The sequence below is a fragment of the Aulonocara stuartgranti genome (genome assembly GCF_965226115.1).
Source record: "Aulonocara stuartgranti genome assembly, chromosome: 6".
NCBI lineage: Eukaryota > Metazoa > Chordata > Actinopteri > Cichliformes > Cichlidae > Aulonocara > Aulonocara stuartgranti.
In genome coordinates this window covers 29,366,153-29,383,211 of record NC_138944.1, presented here as the reverse complement: position 1 = coordinate 29,383,211, position 17,059 = coordinate 29,366,153, and the positions used below count along the sequence as shown (strand labels likewise).

Below are 17,059 nucleotides of genomic sequence, written 5' to 3'. Positions count from 1 at the left end.
TCCATCCATCTACAAATACCAGTTGCCCAGCATCCAGCCATCTTTATTGTCCCGTCTTCCTCCCCTCACTCCTAACTCAGGTGACCGATTCGGCCAGAGATTTCTTCCTGTTAAATTGACTTTTTCCTTTCCACTGTCCAAGTGTTTGTTCATAGGGGGTAGTGTGATTGTTGTTGTTTTGGGGTTTTATATATTATTTTTGGTGTCTTTCTTTATCTTAAAATATAAAGTGTCTTGAGACGACAGGCTCTTGTGAAATAGCGCAATATTACGAAAATTAAATGATTAGTGCACAGATATTGTGGGGTTTCACTCAGTTAACTTTTTTGAGCAATAAAAGCTGAGGGTGGCAGTAAAATGCAACGCCGCAGCTGCCACTTTTCATTGCCTCAAAGAAGAAGCAGACACTGGCGACATCCGGTTCCGTCCAGCGCCATTTTGATGAAACAGCGAGGAGACGGTCGTCTGGGATCAGCGACATGGATTTAATGGATTTACACTGAAGAATCATCCGGATTCAAAACTTTATTTTCTGTGGTGGGACATAACCGTGGAGTGAAGAGGAACCTTTTCGTCCTGACTGCAGACGGTGGATTTTTGCCCCAAAGTTTAGCGTGACACCATTGTCAGCAATAGCAGCGTTAGCCGTTAGCTTTTGTTAGGCCTGCTTTCATGTTGTGTTGAGTTGCGTTAGCTAATCTCGAGGTGTCGCATGTTAGCCTTGACATTAGCTTAACATTTACACGGAACATTTCGATTTAAGATTAACCTTTTCGGAGGGGTCTAAACAGTAGTGTGACTCCTGTGGACTGGCCGTGGAGCATTTCACGCAGTTTTGTGGACTTTTTGTGGAGCTCGGTGGTGTTTTGTTTCTATAAATTACAAACTGTACCGAAAAGGCAAAACACTACCGCGAGGACTGGGGAAGCCCCAGGCCCGCTGCTAGCTGCAGTGCGGCTGACCGGGTTTTCCAGCAAGGACAATTCACGACGGACTTGACCTCATTTACCCATGTAACATATTCACACTGTGCTGCATGGACTCTTTTGGATTTGGTGGCACCTTGTTGTATTTTCTTGGACTTTAAAGAACTGAAGAGGCACACGGCGCCGCTCCATGGCGCTTTGGCCTCGCTGCTCGATTATTTTTCATTTCCAGTAATAATGACTGTGTCGTCATCTGCGAGCTCAACCTTTTCCCCATATTAGTCCTTTCTTTGTCCAGTGTTTCAGCGAATAATACAGAAGGTTTACCCATTAAAGTCACCAGATTTAGCCTCCTGTGTTCAGTGTTGACGCTTTCATTTTGTTATACCAGGCCTGTGTTTTTTTTTTTCTTTGTTCTTAACTTGATAAGTGCTTAGACTTGTTTAAAAAAAAAAAGAGAGAGAGAGAAATCCAAACAAAACAAAAAAAAATGTCGTGTGTTCACTATAAGTTTTCTTCCAAACTGGACTATAATACAGTCACTTTCGATGGGCTGCATATCACTCTCAGCGAGCTTAAAAGGCAGATTATGGCCCGGGAACGGCTCAAGGCCACAGACTGCGACCTGCAGATCACCAATGCGCAGACTCGAGAAGGTACGCCATGAGCTGACTCTTTACATTATGGGAGAAGCATAATCAGATACTTTGGGAAGAGGCAGCGCATGATATCTACGTATAGGGCTTTTGCTGGGAAAACACAAACAGGGCTAGAATATGTACAAATCCATTGGGATCTACAACATGCCTCTAATAATTTCTTTAAAACAGTTTGACATTCTAGGATTTACTTTATTTGTCCCAAGCAGTTTCATGTACACTGAACCTCCAATCTAATATTTGAGAACGAGCTTTTAATGTCTATTTTTATAAAGGCTTTGTCATTATTTAGTGCTTATTTTAACTGTCACAGCTATTCAGCCTTAGTTGAAGCCCTGGGATCGCATAAGCTGTAAATACTGGGATTTTTCTGTATTTCATAAATATTTTGTAAACTCATTGGATTTCTGTTCTGTGTGGTGTTTCACAGAATACACAGACGATGAAGCCCACATCCCAAAACACTCGTCTGTGATCGTCCGCCGCACCCCGATTGGTGGAGTAAAACCTGCTGGCAGGACGTTCATTGTGTATGTATACATAAAATCTAACGTTGCAGCCTGAGTCATGATTACAGTGTAGTCACCAGTGGATTTTAAATGATAGAGAAATCTCTAGGTTATGTTTGTTCCTTTTGTGCCAGTAGCTTACTACTTTTTTTCTGTTTTCCGCAGAGATCGTTCTGACACAGCTGTGGTGGGACCTCCTAGACCCGTATGTAAAACAAAACCCAAAAACAACACACTCTCCTTCCTCACCCCTCTGTCTCTCTCTCGCCCCCTTCTTTCTGGCTTTAGTCACCTTTCTCAAGAACATCCTGTCAACAATGATAAAGTTGTATCTTCTGTTCACTGTGTGTTGGCTACATTTGTGTTGAGCTCTCGACCTCTGTGTGTTATTTGATGTCTTTTTTTGAGGGTTTCCTGGAGTCACTAAGGTTAAAGTAGTTTGTTGTTTCTCTCTAAAAACCCGGGTTGTCTGCCTTTTTTTTTTTTTATTTTGAAATGAACAAATTAAAAGTACACTGTGTGAATGAGATGAGGCCGCTAAGAGAAACAACAGACTAGCCACCATGTTTTTGTAATGCTCTGAACTGAAACTGTTGATAATTAACATGGCAAGCAATTTAAACTGTTAATGACTGTATTTCATAATGAAATGGTTATGTAGCCTGATTTATGCCAGGCAAATGTTTTGAAGGGGTTTGTAAAAGGAAGTATGGTATTTTTGTATTCATAATACATTGTCATTTATTTTCTGTGAAAATATTTTCTGTGGTTTATAAACCCAAAGAAGGAACGTGTGATTAATTTATATAAACTTATCTTACATAATGAGTGGAATAGATTTGCCACTGACTCTTATTCATTTTATGAGCTTAACCTGCTAAACATACACATTCTCAGATATTTTGTTAAGTCAAAACTTCTGTCATTTATTTTGTCCTGTACAATTTAATCATGAAGATGTTCTGTTCTGCACTGAATATGGACTGCACATAACCCTTAAACTTTGAAGGCTCACATTTACATTGCTGTGCTGAGATACACTGAATCTAGCCAGATTCCTCAGTGCCTCTTGTGCAAGGAAACCAGTTCAAAGTGTGTTTTTGTTTGTTTTTTTGTTTGTTTTTTACAAAACTGTGGTTTTTTGGGGGGGATCATTACGAAGCTAGACCACACTGTGCTAAGACACAGTATCAGTAAATATCCTTCCATGGTTGCTGCAGTGCAAAGTATGCTGGTGTAGTGTGTCCTGTAAGCTGTAAGCTGCAGACCCTGTCAATAAAGTTGTTGAGTGGTTCAGTGTCAGAACCGCTTGCACCAGATCCCTGTGTGTTCCCTCCACAGCTTTCTGCAATACCCAGTGTTTCCTCTGAGCCTGCTTATCATGATGGATATCCCACCCTGCTGGCTTTTTTTGTTTACTAACATTTAGCCTTTATTACTTTAAAAAAAAGAAGAGAGATCAAATTTTTTATGTGGGTGTAAAATGTGACCCTTTGTCCACTCTTGACAGAACCATCCCTCCTCCGCTTTCTGTCGTGACGTTGGTGGTGTTGTAGGGCTGTTAAAGGGAACAGGTTAAGAGAATAAGTGACAACAGCGGTTACTTCATTTTCCTTCCACCAGGCATTTTTTATTTCACCCACCCCCTCAACAGAAAGATCTCTACACTTGTGCCTTATCAGCTCTACATACTTGACAGCTTCCTGTGTCTGCATTTTTTTTTTAATAGGTTGGCTCTGCTCCTTGCTAGCTCATTAGTTTACAGAAAGCATTCTTGAACTTTTTGATGAGTTTTGAATATTTGTGACAACTTCGTTTGACAAGCTTAAATCACTGTGCCCTAGTGAGGGGAAACTGCATACTTAAATTAAATGTCAAGTATTCCTTTGAGAAAATTGCCCTCTGCTACCCACTGCAGAAGAAGCTTTGGATATAGGATTTAGAGGGATGTGTTGGTAGTATTTGCTGATAAGCCCCAAATACTTAAGGAGGCGTGATGTGTTTAAGCAGAAGCTCTTGGACATTACCATAGTTAAAGGCTCGGAAGACTTGCATATGCTAAAGAACAGCAAAAGTAGATGTTTTTACAATTTTCTGTCTCGTCATGAGTTCTTAAACATGCGACTAAAGCGCACAATCTCATTAAAATTTTTTTTGGTGCTGTAATACTTTTGTTGCTTTGCAAAGGCAGTAGATAATACATTCAGTATGGAGTTTGCATCACATCGCTGTGTGTTTTTTGGGTATTTGTATTTTACTCTATTCCCCCCCAAAGATCTCATCCATGTAAAAAATCTCTGAAAAGACACAAGCTTAGAGGCTTTCAGAGTATTAGTTTTTTTTTCCTTCTAGATTTGCTGACTATTTAGAGGAGTTGGACTTAAAACGGCACGCACCACTTGTAATCCACGTGTTGATTTTTTTTATTTCTTTTGTTAATTGCTACTCGTGCATTACCTTTGTCAGGCACTTTGGAGGCTAAACAGAGGTGCTAATTATGTTTGAAGAAACAAACGGAGGCTCTAAGGGATTGGTCACAGATGTGGTGGGGAACTGTCGGGGCTCTTGTCTTCCAGTGTGTCTAAAATCTATCATGTTAATACCTTTTAATATATGTGCTCTGATTCTCCTGCAGACGGACTCTTCTCCTTCATTGTCGTTCGCCCAACTTGCGAAGGTACTGTTTCTGTGTATGCTTGCTGTAACGCCAGAAAAGCTAAAAAGATGGGTTGTTTTTTTTTTGGTTTTTTCTTGAGGGGTTGACATTGTTCTGATTCTTATATCTCTTCTAAATCAATGTTTTAGACTGCTAACTTGGTTGACGCAAATGCATCCGAGGAGGACAAGATTAAAGCCATGATGACTCAGTCGAATCACGAATATGATCCAATACAGTTAGTATACAATCGCCACACTTGAGCATCTAATTAAATTCAAAATGAAGCATGTAATGTGTATTTCAATTCATTGTCTAGCTGGGCGTGTGTTTAACTCTGTAACTTGTGCCTCCAGTTACTCCAAGAAGGCAGTCGGACCTCCACCTGCTCACTACACCTGCTTTCGTTGTGGAAAGGCCGGTCACTACATTCGACAGTGCCCCATGCTAATGGTAATTAACAGTATTGTTTGATCTTTGTCTGTGTTGCTATATTTTACAACATTGTTGTGTAACGTCTAAAAAAGTAACCGTCATGTTTTGGTTAATGTTAATTTTTGTTGTTTTGGGTTTTCTTTTTTTGCCTTTTTACATTTTGAGGTTCAGGATAAAAGTGTGGAGGGTCCCAAGCCAGTACGAATTAGTAAGGGGATACCACAGAGCTTCATGGTGAAAGCAGAGCCAGGTGCCAAGGGAGCCATGTTAACCAGCACAGGAGAATACGCCATACCTGCTATAGATGCGTACGTGCCAATCACTGACATACGCCTACACATGGCGTTTTTCATAAACACTTTATAGCACATTAAGTTATGTCTTAGTTGGTAATTATCCATATTGCTGGTGCATTTGTTTTGTTAACAGGGAAGCATACGCACAGGGAAAGAAGGAGCGCCCTCCATTTGTTCCACATGAACAGTCGTCATCTGAGGATGAAAACGATCCAATCCCTGACGAGCTCCTGTGTCCGATCTGCAATGACCTGATGACAGATGCCGTAGTCATACCTTGCTGTGGAAACAGCTACTGCGATGACTGTGAGTTCTCAAAATGTAGACGATAAAAAAAGATTTTAAGTGATTTTTTTTTTTTTGTGTGTGCGCGTGAGCTTTTGTCTAAATAAGATCCGTCTGTTTTCAGGTATTAGGACTGCCCTGTTGGACTCAGAGGAGCACATCTGCTTCACGTGCAAACAGTCAGATGTGTCACCTGATAATCTCATTGCCAACAAGTTTCTTCGACAGGTAGTGCTTTCAAACGTTTGCAGTCTGATGTGGTATTAGTTTAATTTGACTGTTTTTGTAAGTGCTGGATTATGTGTTTGCCTTCTTATGTAGGCTGTAAACAACTTTAAGAATGAGACAGGATACACCAAACATGGGCGCAAGCAGGCCCAACACACAGCTCCACCTCCACCGCGGCCACAGCTGGTCAGGCCTCTGCACTCGAGACAGCAGGACCCGCTGCTGGCCAATGTCACTCAACCACCTCCTACAAATGTACCAACCACCACGGCCCCTCAAACACAGGCCCCACCTACTGCACCTGCTCCTTCTATTCCTTCTCCTGCACCACCTGCTGCGTCTCCTCCACCGCCTGCTTCTCCTTCCCCTGCTGCTGCTTCTATTGTCGAGGAAAAAGAAGCTTCGCCAGTCCCTGCACCGGCTGTTGATCGCCGTTCTCCTATGCACTCGACCAACTCCACCGACCAGGGTGAACCACCCCCACCAGGGTAAGTTTACACTGAGATATTCCATGAAAAATTCAGTTCAAAGAAGCCTTTCTTGCCAGACACTGTCTCTATTTGTGTTTCAGGGAGACACGTCCAGAACCTAAAGGGACAACTGATTCATCAGGACCCTCAGAAAGTGGCTCACAGGTGGGTCCTTCCTGAATAGTGACTTGTTTGCGAGGTTATGTTAGTTAGAGCACCAAAACATAGGTTTTTCATCATGTTAACCTTTTTTCTCTTTCTCTCTCTCTTTTTAAAAAAAACCCATAATTTCTCCCACAGAGCTACACTTTACCAGTGATTGGCCAACTGCCACCTACAAGACCATCTCATCAGTCAGGTCAGAAGATCAATTTATTCATTTAAGCAGATCTGATGAGCTTAAAGGGAAGACATTTGGCAACTAACAGCCTGCCTGCTCTCTGCTCTTTTAGGTCACCATTCACGGACAAATCACTCTCACAGAGTAGGAGCAGTAGCAGCACCAGCAGCAGCAGGCGGAGGTGGCAGACACTGGTAAATCTTGCTTATGCACTATGAACTGTGAAGTGTTTGTGATGTAACATCAGTTCTGTAAAGTCTTTTGTGTACATCTTTACAGGTACCGAAGTAGAGGAGAGCACCCCTCCAGTCGCCTGCACACAGCTCCACCTCCTGTACCTAGTCCTCAGGTGTACCCATCTCCAGCCCTGTATCCACCTCCACCTCAGGCTTACCCTCCTCCATACAGTGCTGGTCCTGGCCTTATTCCTCCTCCTGCTATGAGTTACCAGCCCCAGCCTGTTTATCCCCCTGGACCAACAGTTCTCAACCCCCCCTGGGTTCCCCCTGGTACCCAGCCCCCTCTAGTCCCTCTTCCACCCACCCTCCCACAGCCACCTCTCTGTAAGGAAGACTTCTACAGGCCAAGGCATCACAGACAGGACAAGTGAGTGGGTTCTTTTTGTTTTAGGGGTCTAACGACAGACTGTGGTGGCACATGTGAAAACCATGTAGCACCAGACATAACTCAGGATTGCAATTGTGAACAGTTATTTTATTTTGGAGTTTCACCACAAGAGACAACCTGGAATGTTTCTGAGTGTTTAATTTTGTTTACATAGGGTTACCTCCAAGCTGGATGAGTTCACTAAAGACTTCCACAAAGAGCTAATGAAATACCGAAATGCACCAAAGAGAAGAAAGCGATCTTACTCCAGGTATTTATTACATAACGAAACTTGTTTATGCACAAAGCTTTTAAAGGCATTTGTTGCATTTTTGCGTAATCCTTCTTTCAACCCTTCATTCACTCTGTTCATTCCTTCTTTTTCCTGCCCGACTCTCTTCTTCCAGGTCCAGGTCATTCAGTCGATCTCCATTTAGCCGCTCTCCTTACTCGCGCTCTCGGTCCAGATCAAGATCTAGATCCAGATCCAGGTCTTACTCTTATTCACCGAGCCGATCCCGCTCTCGTTCACGATCCCATGGCAGGTCCTATCCTCGCTCGCCTTATTCCAGACGTAACGGACGCAGTTATGGACGCTCACGGTCAAGGTCCCGATCTCGTTCGAGGTCTTATGGGTACCGTCGCTCTGGCTCACCACGATCTCCTCCCTCCTACCGGGGAGGAGGCTGGGAGGGGCCAGAAGGGCCTTACAGGTCTAGGTCACGATCTCGCTCCCCTGGGGCATACCGGAGCCGCAGCCCTGGCGGACGAAAGCTACCTCCACGCGAGCTACCACCATATGAACTGAAGGGTCCGAGTCCCGCAGGCCCCGAGCGCTTTGAAAGGGAAAGGCGCCAGTGGGAAAAGGAGTATGTAGACTGGTACAACAAATACTACAAAGAATACGATAGCCAACACCCTTCACTGCATCACAGAGGTCATGGCAGCAGAGACAGAGAGAGGGACAGATTGTCCCCTTTATCCAGAGATTACTCACCCCAGGGGAGAGGGAGAAGAGGGAGAGAGGAGAGAGCTGGTCCACCTCACCATCCCCCGTCCTCTTCCTCGTCAGGGACAAAGTCCAGCACTAAAGTCCTGAAAACAAAGAAGATAAAAAAGAAGAAAGCTGGAGAAGAACCAGAGGCGTCGCAACAGCCGGTGGACAGAGGCGATGCCACTCCGGTCAGAGACGAACCCATGGACGATGTACCGTCACACACAAAAACACCTCCCATCTCTTCAAGGCCTGCTGTTAACACTGCGTCATCTAAAGCCCCGCCCTCTAAGAGCACTGCTTCATCTGTTAAATCTTCAACCAAGTCTGCATCAAAAACTCAATCTGAAAAAACGAAGAAGGACAAAGTTCAGAAAGTAAAGCCTAAAGCAAAGACGGAGCCGGTCAAGGTAAAGCCGGACAAAATGAAGAAAAAGACCGGAGAAGGAGTTTTGGCAAAAAAGAAAGACCCCTCATCATCTTCCTCTTCCTCCTCAGCTGTTAAACCTTTAAAGAGTGTTAAAGCCAAACCAGAAGACACCCACAACTCGACTACCTCTAAAAAAGAAAAGGGTAAGAGCTCCGTTGTGAGGCCTTCACTTGTGAAGACCCCTCCACAGTCCTCCCATAACCAACCTCTGCCTCATCCCCCGCTTCATGACAGCCCCCGATCCAGCCATGACATGCGGGGAAGAAAAAATCTTCCACAGGGCGGTGGTCTCCTTCCTCACCCCCATCAACACGGTCTCCCACTCCTCCCCCGACCTTCATCCCCAGTGGACAACCGGAGGAGGATGGGAGAGGAGGGTCGCTCTTTACTTGGACCTCCTCCCGGAAAGCTGAGGAGAATAGATGGCCTAGGAGGTGGAGTGGATATCATGTCCCACTCGCATTTGCCTCATCAGCCCCCACTCCACAGACTCCCACCTTCCTCTGACAGGCCTGGTATCCTTCCGCATCCAGGGAGCCGCGAGCTTGGCCGGGGTGAAACGGATCGAGCAGCCATCAGACCTCTAATGGACCTTCAGGTAGGTCCTCAGAAACTTTTGTTAAACGTATTTTTCCTACTGATTTCCCCTAATTTAACTCCGTTTGAACATTTTGTTTTTGCATCTGCAGGTTAAGCCAGTAAGAATAATCAAGTTGAACAGAGATATGGGGAGAAGAGGCAGCACTGAGGCAGCGGCCTTGGATGAAACTTCATCTGGTCACGAAAAGAACGCCTCAATCTCAGAGCGATCAGCTGGCACAAGCATTTCTGAAGCAGACCGGCACAGTAGTGCAGCAGAAGTAGCTAGAAGAAAAGAGCGCTCTGCATCTGCGGAGAGGGGAGTCTCCAGAGAGAGACCTGGCAGTGGCGGAGAGGGGCAGCACATCTCAGACAGAGAGCAGGACAGAAGCTCTGGAGTGGACAGAGAGCGAGAGAGGTCTGGTTCAGACAGAGAGCGAGAGAGGACTGGTTCAGACAGAGAGCGAGAGAGGTCTGGTTCAGACAGAGAGCGAGAGAGGTCTGGTTCAGACAGAGAGCGAGAGAGGTCTGGTTTAGACAGAGACAGAGGTCAGGGGTCTGACAGAGACCGAGACAAGGACAGAATCGCCCAAAAGGTGGCGGTTGCATCGGAGAGAGACACGGAGGGTGAGAGGGCGTCGAAGGCAGAACGAAAAAACTCAGGCGGCGCGAGCGGGGGAGGCAGATCTGTCAGCCTGGATAAAATGACGATCGGAGAGAAGTCTGCCATCACGAGGAGACAGGCAGACCATCAGGAGAAACCAAGAGCATCTTCTAAGGAGAAGGGCGAGGGCTCAGAAAGAGCCGCTAAACCTGACAGGTCACTACATTTGCTTTTCTGCTTCTCCTTATCCATGACTGAAAGACGCGATGATACATTTGTTCTGTCTGTAAACACAGTTGTTAATAGTTGTAATTATATTCTCTAATTACCCAGGAGTGCGTCCAAGGACAGAACAGAGAGGAGCGTTCCCTCTGGAGAGAAACCAGCTGCTGCTCGCAGAGAAGGTAATTTGAAGCACGAGTCGAGTGTATGGCAGGAAATGATAACTTTGATTTTGTGTCTTGCTATCTAATTACACATTCATTGAACCTTTCCTCTTTCCTCTCACCTCCGTGGAAGCGGTCAAAGACGTTCAGGAGGCTGCTGTAAAGAGCAAACCCAGGATCAGCCGAAAGGCTCTGACAGGCCACATTACAAGCTCCACTAAGTGAGTGCCTTTTCTTTTTTTTTCTCCTTATACAGCCTTTAATTTTCACTTCAAAATGTTATGTAGTTTATTTACTTTGTTCCACTCTTCATTTTATGCGTCTGATATTTGCATCTTTAAGTTGTTTCCATTAGGATGGCACGAGAATTTAAATTGTTTCTATCTGTTTCTGTCAGCGGTTCATTAGCAACAGAAGAGGAGTTTGAAAAACGTAATCAGTCTAAAGCTGTTTATTTGGGAGGGCTAGGAAAACTCATTATTTTAGTGTTGCCAAAGCAAAGTAATGAGTTCAGTGGCACAGTGAAACTCACATTGAATTACATGACTTGTGTAGTTGTGTAATTTTTGTTTTTGTTCTTTGTAAAAATACATTAGACACAAAATATCTTAGGATTAGGGTCTAATTATTGATAGTTATTCAATTTTTTTTTTAATTTTGTGGACATAAAAATAAATTTAAGGTGAAGCAAGTATAAACTGTTGTTGCAGCTCAAGTTTGATAGAAAAGTGTTTCCCAAAGAAAATTGTACTATTGTCTAAACTGTGGTGTCGTATCTGCTCGTATTGAGATGTTTAAGCTTTTCTAAAAACTTGTTTTTCCTTACAAAAGGTCGTCTCATGAAACAAAGCAGGACTCGGAGAAAGACCAGAAGAGTTTGCCTTCGAAACCTGCAGAACAGCCTCCACCGAGCCCCGTAAAAACCCGTGCACGCAGCCCGAGCTTGAGCCCGGTGCTCAGCCCGGCCAGGGAGGAACCGCTCATTCAGCCTCCTCCCCGCTCCAAGTGGGAGAGGGAAGATGACGAAGAAGGCCAGGAAAATGAGCTTAGTGTAACCAAGGAGCCTTCCCCAGTGCTGCAGAGGCCTCGAGGTAGAGAGCTGCAGCAGGAAGCACCTAAGCCTATTAGGACTGAAACCCGGGATGCTACAAGAGAAGAGAGGAAAGGAGCAGTGAAGGAGGAGAAGAAGGGAAGAGCCACAAGGGAAGAGGGTAAGGGTGGTAGGACGGGCCAGACAAACTTGGACAAATCAACCAAAATTAAAATCGTGAGGGAAGAGGGGAGAGGAGTGAGAGAAGAAGGAAGAGCTTCTGCAAGAGAAGAGGAGCGGCGAGGTGGAGGAAGAGAGGAAGGGCGAGTAGCTCCAGGGAAGGAGGAGAGAGCAGCAGAAGTCAGAGGTGGAGGAGGGCGAGAGGAAAGTCGGGCCCCCGAGCCCAGGAGACAGCGTTTGTGCTCCGACCTCGGCCGCGAGACAGACGAGGCAGCTTTCGTGCCCGACTACAGCGAAGGCGAAGGTTCTGAGCCTGAGAGAGGGCGAAGCGGCAGCGCCAGTCTGTCCCTCAGCCAGCGCTCCCACAGCCCCACCCCAAGTAACCACAGCGGCTCAGCCACCACCACGACAGACAAGAAGAAGAAGAAACACAAGAAAGTTAAAAGGCACAAAAAGCACAAGAAACGCAGCAGCCAGGACAAAGAGGCAGAACACAAGAAGCACAAGCACAAGAAAAAGAAACGCAAAAAGAACAAAGACAGAGATGGGGAGGAGGATGAAGAGGGCAGAGAGAAAGGCTCTGCATTAACAGAGGCATAACTCAAAGCTGCAAGGAGATTAGGACGTAAAGATAACGGCTAACACTGGCATCCTGCTACAAGGAAACTGATAAATGTCAGCTGTTCTGATGCTTCCTGTCTCTGCAGCTCTCCACGGTACCCTTGTTCCTGTAATGCAGAAAGACTGCAGCTGAGGTCTCTTCAATATTCAATGTGAACGTCTTTGCAGACTCTGGGCCGGGGAACAACTGTGCTGTTGTGGTCAAACTAGAGCTGCAGGACTCTGACGTGAACTGCTATACACAAACTGTGCTCAGGGATGTGATTTCTTTTTGGCAGAGGAGGAACTGCAGATTATCTGCCTCTGATTCATTTGTAAATATAGATTAACTCTTGCTTTATGTAATAAATTCTCCTCAGTTTGTTTTGCTCACATCCCTGTGTGCTATTCAGGACTTAAATGTGAAACTCTTCACTCCTTTGAGGGCTGTCTTTCTGGAGAACGCTGCCAGCACATTTTAGCTCATTAACCATGAAATCGTATACGCTATTATCATTGTTTTTTCTTCCTTTTTGGCAATTGTTGGTTCAGTTCATGCCGGTATATTTTTTCTTCTTTTTTTTTCCTCTCTCTCTTTTTTTTTTTTGTGATGAATAATTTCCAAGAAAGGCAACGGAAAATTTCTGAACAGGCAAACCAAGTAAGGTTAATGTTATGCTGGTTGATTTGTCTTATTGAACGTGACATAAAATCTGATTGCTACCTGGTAAATTATGAAACTCTGGAAATTTGTGATTAATGGGCTAAAATGAGAAATTACTAATGTGGTCCTTGAAGTTGAAGCAGACTTTTATGCGTTCATGTTACACTGGATTGTATAAGATGTTTATAATACTGACAGATCAGTCAGCATGTTTCTGTTCCAAAGGTTTAGTAGCTAGCACATTGTCAGTGAGCGAATGTGTGTGTGCTGTTGCGAAAGTGAAATGTGATGGAAGTTGAACAAATTGGAGGACAAGACTTCTTACAAAAGATTTTTTTTTTTATTAAAATGTTTTGACCTCATTAAAATCCCCAAGTTGTGTTTTTTGTTTGTTTCTTGGTGTTTGAAATCTCAGTTGCTTTATGTGCTTCTAATGACTGTAGAAAACATGGATGACCTGACAGCTCCAGAAAAATGAAGCCAAAGCGTCTCTGTGGCTACCTGCTGTCTGGCTGCAGTATAGTTTCATAAGTACTGCCCTCTCCATGTTAGTGGATGGGACTAGAGTCAAAATAAAGGCAGTGCTCCTCAGTTAAATTTTCCCAAGAATGCTTTCTGTCGTTATTCATAGTTCTTATAGCTGATTTGGGTTGAAAAAGTCATGTTTTTAATTGGGTAGCAATGTTATGATTGACAGCTGAGTAGGCCCACTCGCAGGAGGAGAAGGTGCCAACTCCAAAATTGTGATTGTTTGAAACTTGTTCAGTAAACTGTACTGACCATCAACAGGGCCCTGATGGATAGTTGCAGTTTAAGTTAAGACTGTTTCCTAAGCTAATGCAGGCTGCAGGTTGAGTGATGCGGATGCTGTACCAGTCCATCACGGTGAAGAGAAAGCTGAGTGAAAAAGTGAAGCTCTTGATTTCCGGGTTGCTCTACGTCCCTACCCTCACCTATGGTCACGAGCTTTGGGTAGTGACTAAAAGAACCAGATCACAGATACAAGTGGCAGAAATGAGCTTTGTCCAAAGGGTGGCTGGCCTCTCCCTTAGGCAGGGGCTCAGAGTAGAGCTGCTACTCCTCCACATCGAAAGGAGCTACTTCAGGTGGTTTGGACATCTGATAAAGATGCCTTTGGGCGGCTCCTGGGTTAGGGGGTGACCCAAGAGAGATTATATCTCTTGGCTAGGGAGAGGGAGATCTGGACTTCTCTGCTTAGGCTGCTGTCCCTAGGAGCCGTCCCCGGATTAGTGGAAGAAGATGATGGATGGATACTAGGTGGTTAGTTTTTGATATTACTCATTACACTGAACTAAATTTACTGCTTTTGTATTGAAGTTTGTGTCCCAAGAGGGCACAAGGGTCACACTTTGCTGCGTTAGCTTTTTATATCCAACAGCCTGTGTTGTTTATGTTTTTCCGATAAAATCATATCACTTTCTCTGGTATTTTGATTAGACTAAAGGTTTAAGATTGTGGGATTTTCTGTTTTTTTGTTTGTTTCTTTTTAAAGTGGCGCTGCAGCACTCTTCCCACCAACGACTTAGTAACTTAGTTTACTTAGCATCTTTAAAGAATACCCTGCTCTGGCATTCACATACTACCAGCAACATCAGTTCATGTAGTTTCTATCTCATTATCTTGATTTATGTTTTCTTTGACAATGCAAACTGAGTGATTTAATTAGAAGGCTTCTAAACAATCTATTAAAACATGGCTTATGTCTATACAGTTAATAAATTGTATGACTGGAGATTCATTTCAATATTAGACATTAACAGTGTTTATATACAATGTTAATCATGTAATCGAATTTTAAGTTGTACTTTTTGTTTTGTTGCTGTTGTCTATTCTTAAAAATAGTACAAAATAAAAATAAAAATTAACAATGGATATATTGTGTTAGCATTAGTTTCTATCTGTGCTTTGTCCCGTCTGAGTTTGTCTTGTTTGCCAAGTATGCCTTGTCCCACGTTCCCACTCACGGGCCAAGATACCCACCCCATGACCCACCCTTGTTGTGGTGAGTGGGCTTTCAACAATGATGCGCCACCTCTCTCTCTCTTTTTTTTTTAGTCATCTTGCGCTACACACAACTTAACAAATGAGGGTTATAAACACCTTTTAAGTGCAACATTGAGTTTTAAAAGTACGCACTAGTTTAAAAGTCCATAGAGATAATTTCTAGGATTTCTGCAGGGTGGTGCAGTGGTTAGCACTGTTGGCTTACAGGAAGAAGGTTATGCATTTGAGCCTTCTGTTCTGGAGAAAAACAGAGGCCATTTGATTAGGCACACCCCATTAATGTTGGGTTGGTTCTGCTTTTTCTTTCACAGCTACCTTAATTATTCATGGCACAGCATCAATCAGATGCTGCAAATTTCTCAGCTGGATATCCATGATGTAAATCTCCTGTTGCACCAGATCCCTGGTGCAACAGGAGATCTGGTTTATTATTATTATTATTATTATTATTATTATTATTATCTTAAACAAGTGAACTTGTTTTTTTATACAAGAATTATATGAATAAACTTGTTTTTTGGGGGGTGCTTTGCTGAAGCACCCCCAAAGATTTCTTACTTCTTTTGAAAATATTTGCTGTTTGTGTGACACACTACTAAAAATATAAAAAGTATACAGTACTTAATTGAGATGGAACATTTTAACAACAAAAGTATAGATAACCTCCCCCCCCCCCCCCCCCCCCCTCCCAAAATGGTTTGTTCCAGCTCTCCCCTGCTCTGGCTCTAGCGCTCTTGCTACCAGAACGATGGTGGCTGAGACGCAGCAGAGCGGAGGTGTAAGTGCCTGGCTTAAAACAGGACATATTAGCTGCATTTAACCTTCAGTTACTCTTTATATAGTTAGGTAGGAGTCACACCATGTTTCTTTTTTAGCTGAAAAACATTACACCCAGGTAACCTGCAGTGTTGAAAACTTGTTTTCCGAGGATGTTTGCTCTGTAGTAAATTCAGCAACATTTGACCGTCCTGTTGATCTCATTGAAATGTATACAGCCTATTTAAAATCTAAAACTTAACATTGTCCGTAGCCTGGTGTTATTACCACTGTCCTGTTTGAAATGTAATGAGAGAAACGGGTTATATTGTCATATGTGCATGTGCCGATATTGAACCCAAGGTACTAACTAGCTAACTGACTGGATGCCCATTAACCTTATAACTCCTGTTGTGTGTGTGTGTGTGTGTGTGTGTGTGTGTGTACAGAGAGACAGCCAGGTTCATAATGGATATGAGGAAGTTTTTTCAAAAAAAGGAGCCACATTCAGGTAAAAGTGTAAGATCAAATGATCCATCAATAAAGGATAATGTTGGATCAGTGTTTCAGTATTTAGACAATCAGAGGGAACTCGGGACAACTGGAGGCATTTAGGGATGCAGGGACTAACAGAGACGGGGAAGACGTCTCATCGTGATGAGTAAAGTTTACCTTGCCTGGATGGGCAGCTCTCTGGGTGCTCAGCACCCCCAAAGCTCTGATCCTAGAATCACCCCTGATTTAACCCATTCACTCAGTGAAGCAGTGGGCACCAATCCACTGCCCAGGGAGCAGTGTTTAGAGACGGTACTTTGCTCAAGGGTACCTCAGGGTAGTTGTTTGGTGAATTTGAATCCACGACCTTCCAACATGGGGGGAACACTCTACCTACAGAGCGCTACCTCTTTGAAAAGGTCTGAGCTTGTGTGACATGATGTGTTATCCTGCTGGAAGCAGCCATTAGAACATCTGTACACTGTGGTCTTAAAGGGATAAACATGGTCACCAACAATACTCATGTGGATGGTGGTTTTTAAATGACGGTACTTTTTTTGGTACTGAAGGGACCAAAGACTGCCAGAGTGTACCTAACGAGTGTACACTGTACATAAGTGAAGCTGCAGTAAAGGCCCAGCCAAAAAATTGTAAAGGAGTAAACCCATTGTTTAACGGTGTCCATGAGTTCTAGACTAGTCACTGCCTGCAAATGTTTCTCCACTAAGCATTAAAAATGATCATTTCATTCCTGATTAAATTAATTTGTTGAAATACTTCTGAGTCCTAAAAAATGGGAGACGATGTATAAAAATGTCACTCTTTGACAGTGGGGGCAGTGCTTCTCTTTCAGTCTTTCAAAATAAAAGTAAGTTTAGACTTGGAGCTCATTTTTTATCATTTATT

The 17,059-nt window shown here is 43.7% G+C and overlaps 2 protein-coding genes across 3 annotated transcripts in view; both read left to right on the top strand.

The window, feature by feature from the left end:
* Positions 1-395: 395 nt before the first annotated feature.
* On the top strand, positions 396-13,258 carry LOC309708331 (uncharacterized protein). 2 transcript variants are annotated; one of them, XM_082536281.1, is made up of 20 exons: positions 396-1,582; positions 2,016-2,115; positions 2,260-2,299; positions 4,730-4,771; positions 4,900-4,988; positions 5,107-5,203; positions 5,357-5,493; positions 5,615-5,787; positions 5,891-5,994; positions 6,088-6,482; positions 6,566-6,629; positions 6,765-6,822; positions 6,917-6,998; positions 7,084-7,410; positions 7,586-7,681; positions 7,818-9,432; positions 9,524-10,233; positions 10,351-10,421; positions 10,537-10,624; positions 11,235-13,258. In XM_082536281.1, exons 1-20 carry the CDS (start codon positions 1,417-1,419, stop codon positions 12,211-12,213), a joined length of 5,433 nt encoding a protein of 1,810 aa, XP_082392407.1. In that variant the 5' UTR covers positions 396-1,416; the 3' UTR covers positions 12,214-13,258. The 2 variants fall into 2 exon arrangements, with proteins under 2 accessions (XP_082392407.1, XP_082392406.1); XM_082536280.1 differs by having other exon boundaries at positions 397-1,582; positions 5,351-5,493.
* Positions 13,259-13,595: 337 nt separating this feature from the next.
* The window catches only part of LOC309708329 (voltage-dependent T-type calcium channel subunit alpha-1H-like), a 74,265-nt gene continuing 70,801 nt past the window's right edge, over positions 13,596-17,059 (top strand). The window contains exon 1 of the mRNA XM_082536278.1: positions 13,596-13,603. The gene's annotated coding sequence lies outside the window, so the exon portion shown is untranslated. The remainder of the gene's footprint in view (positions 13,604-17,059) is intronic.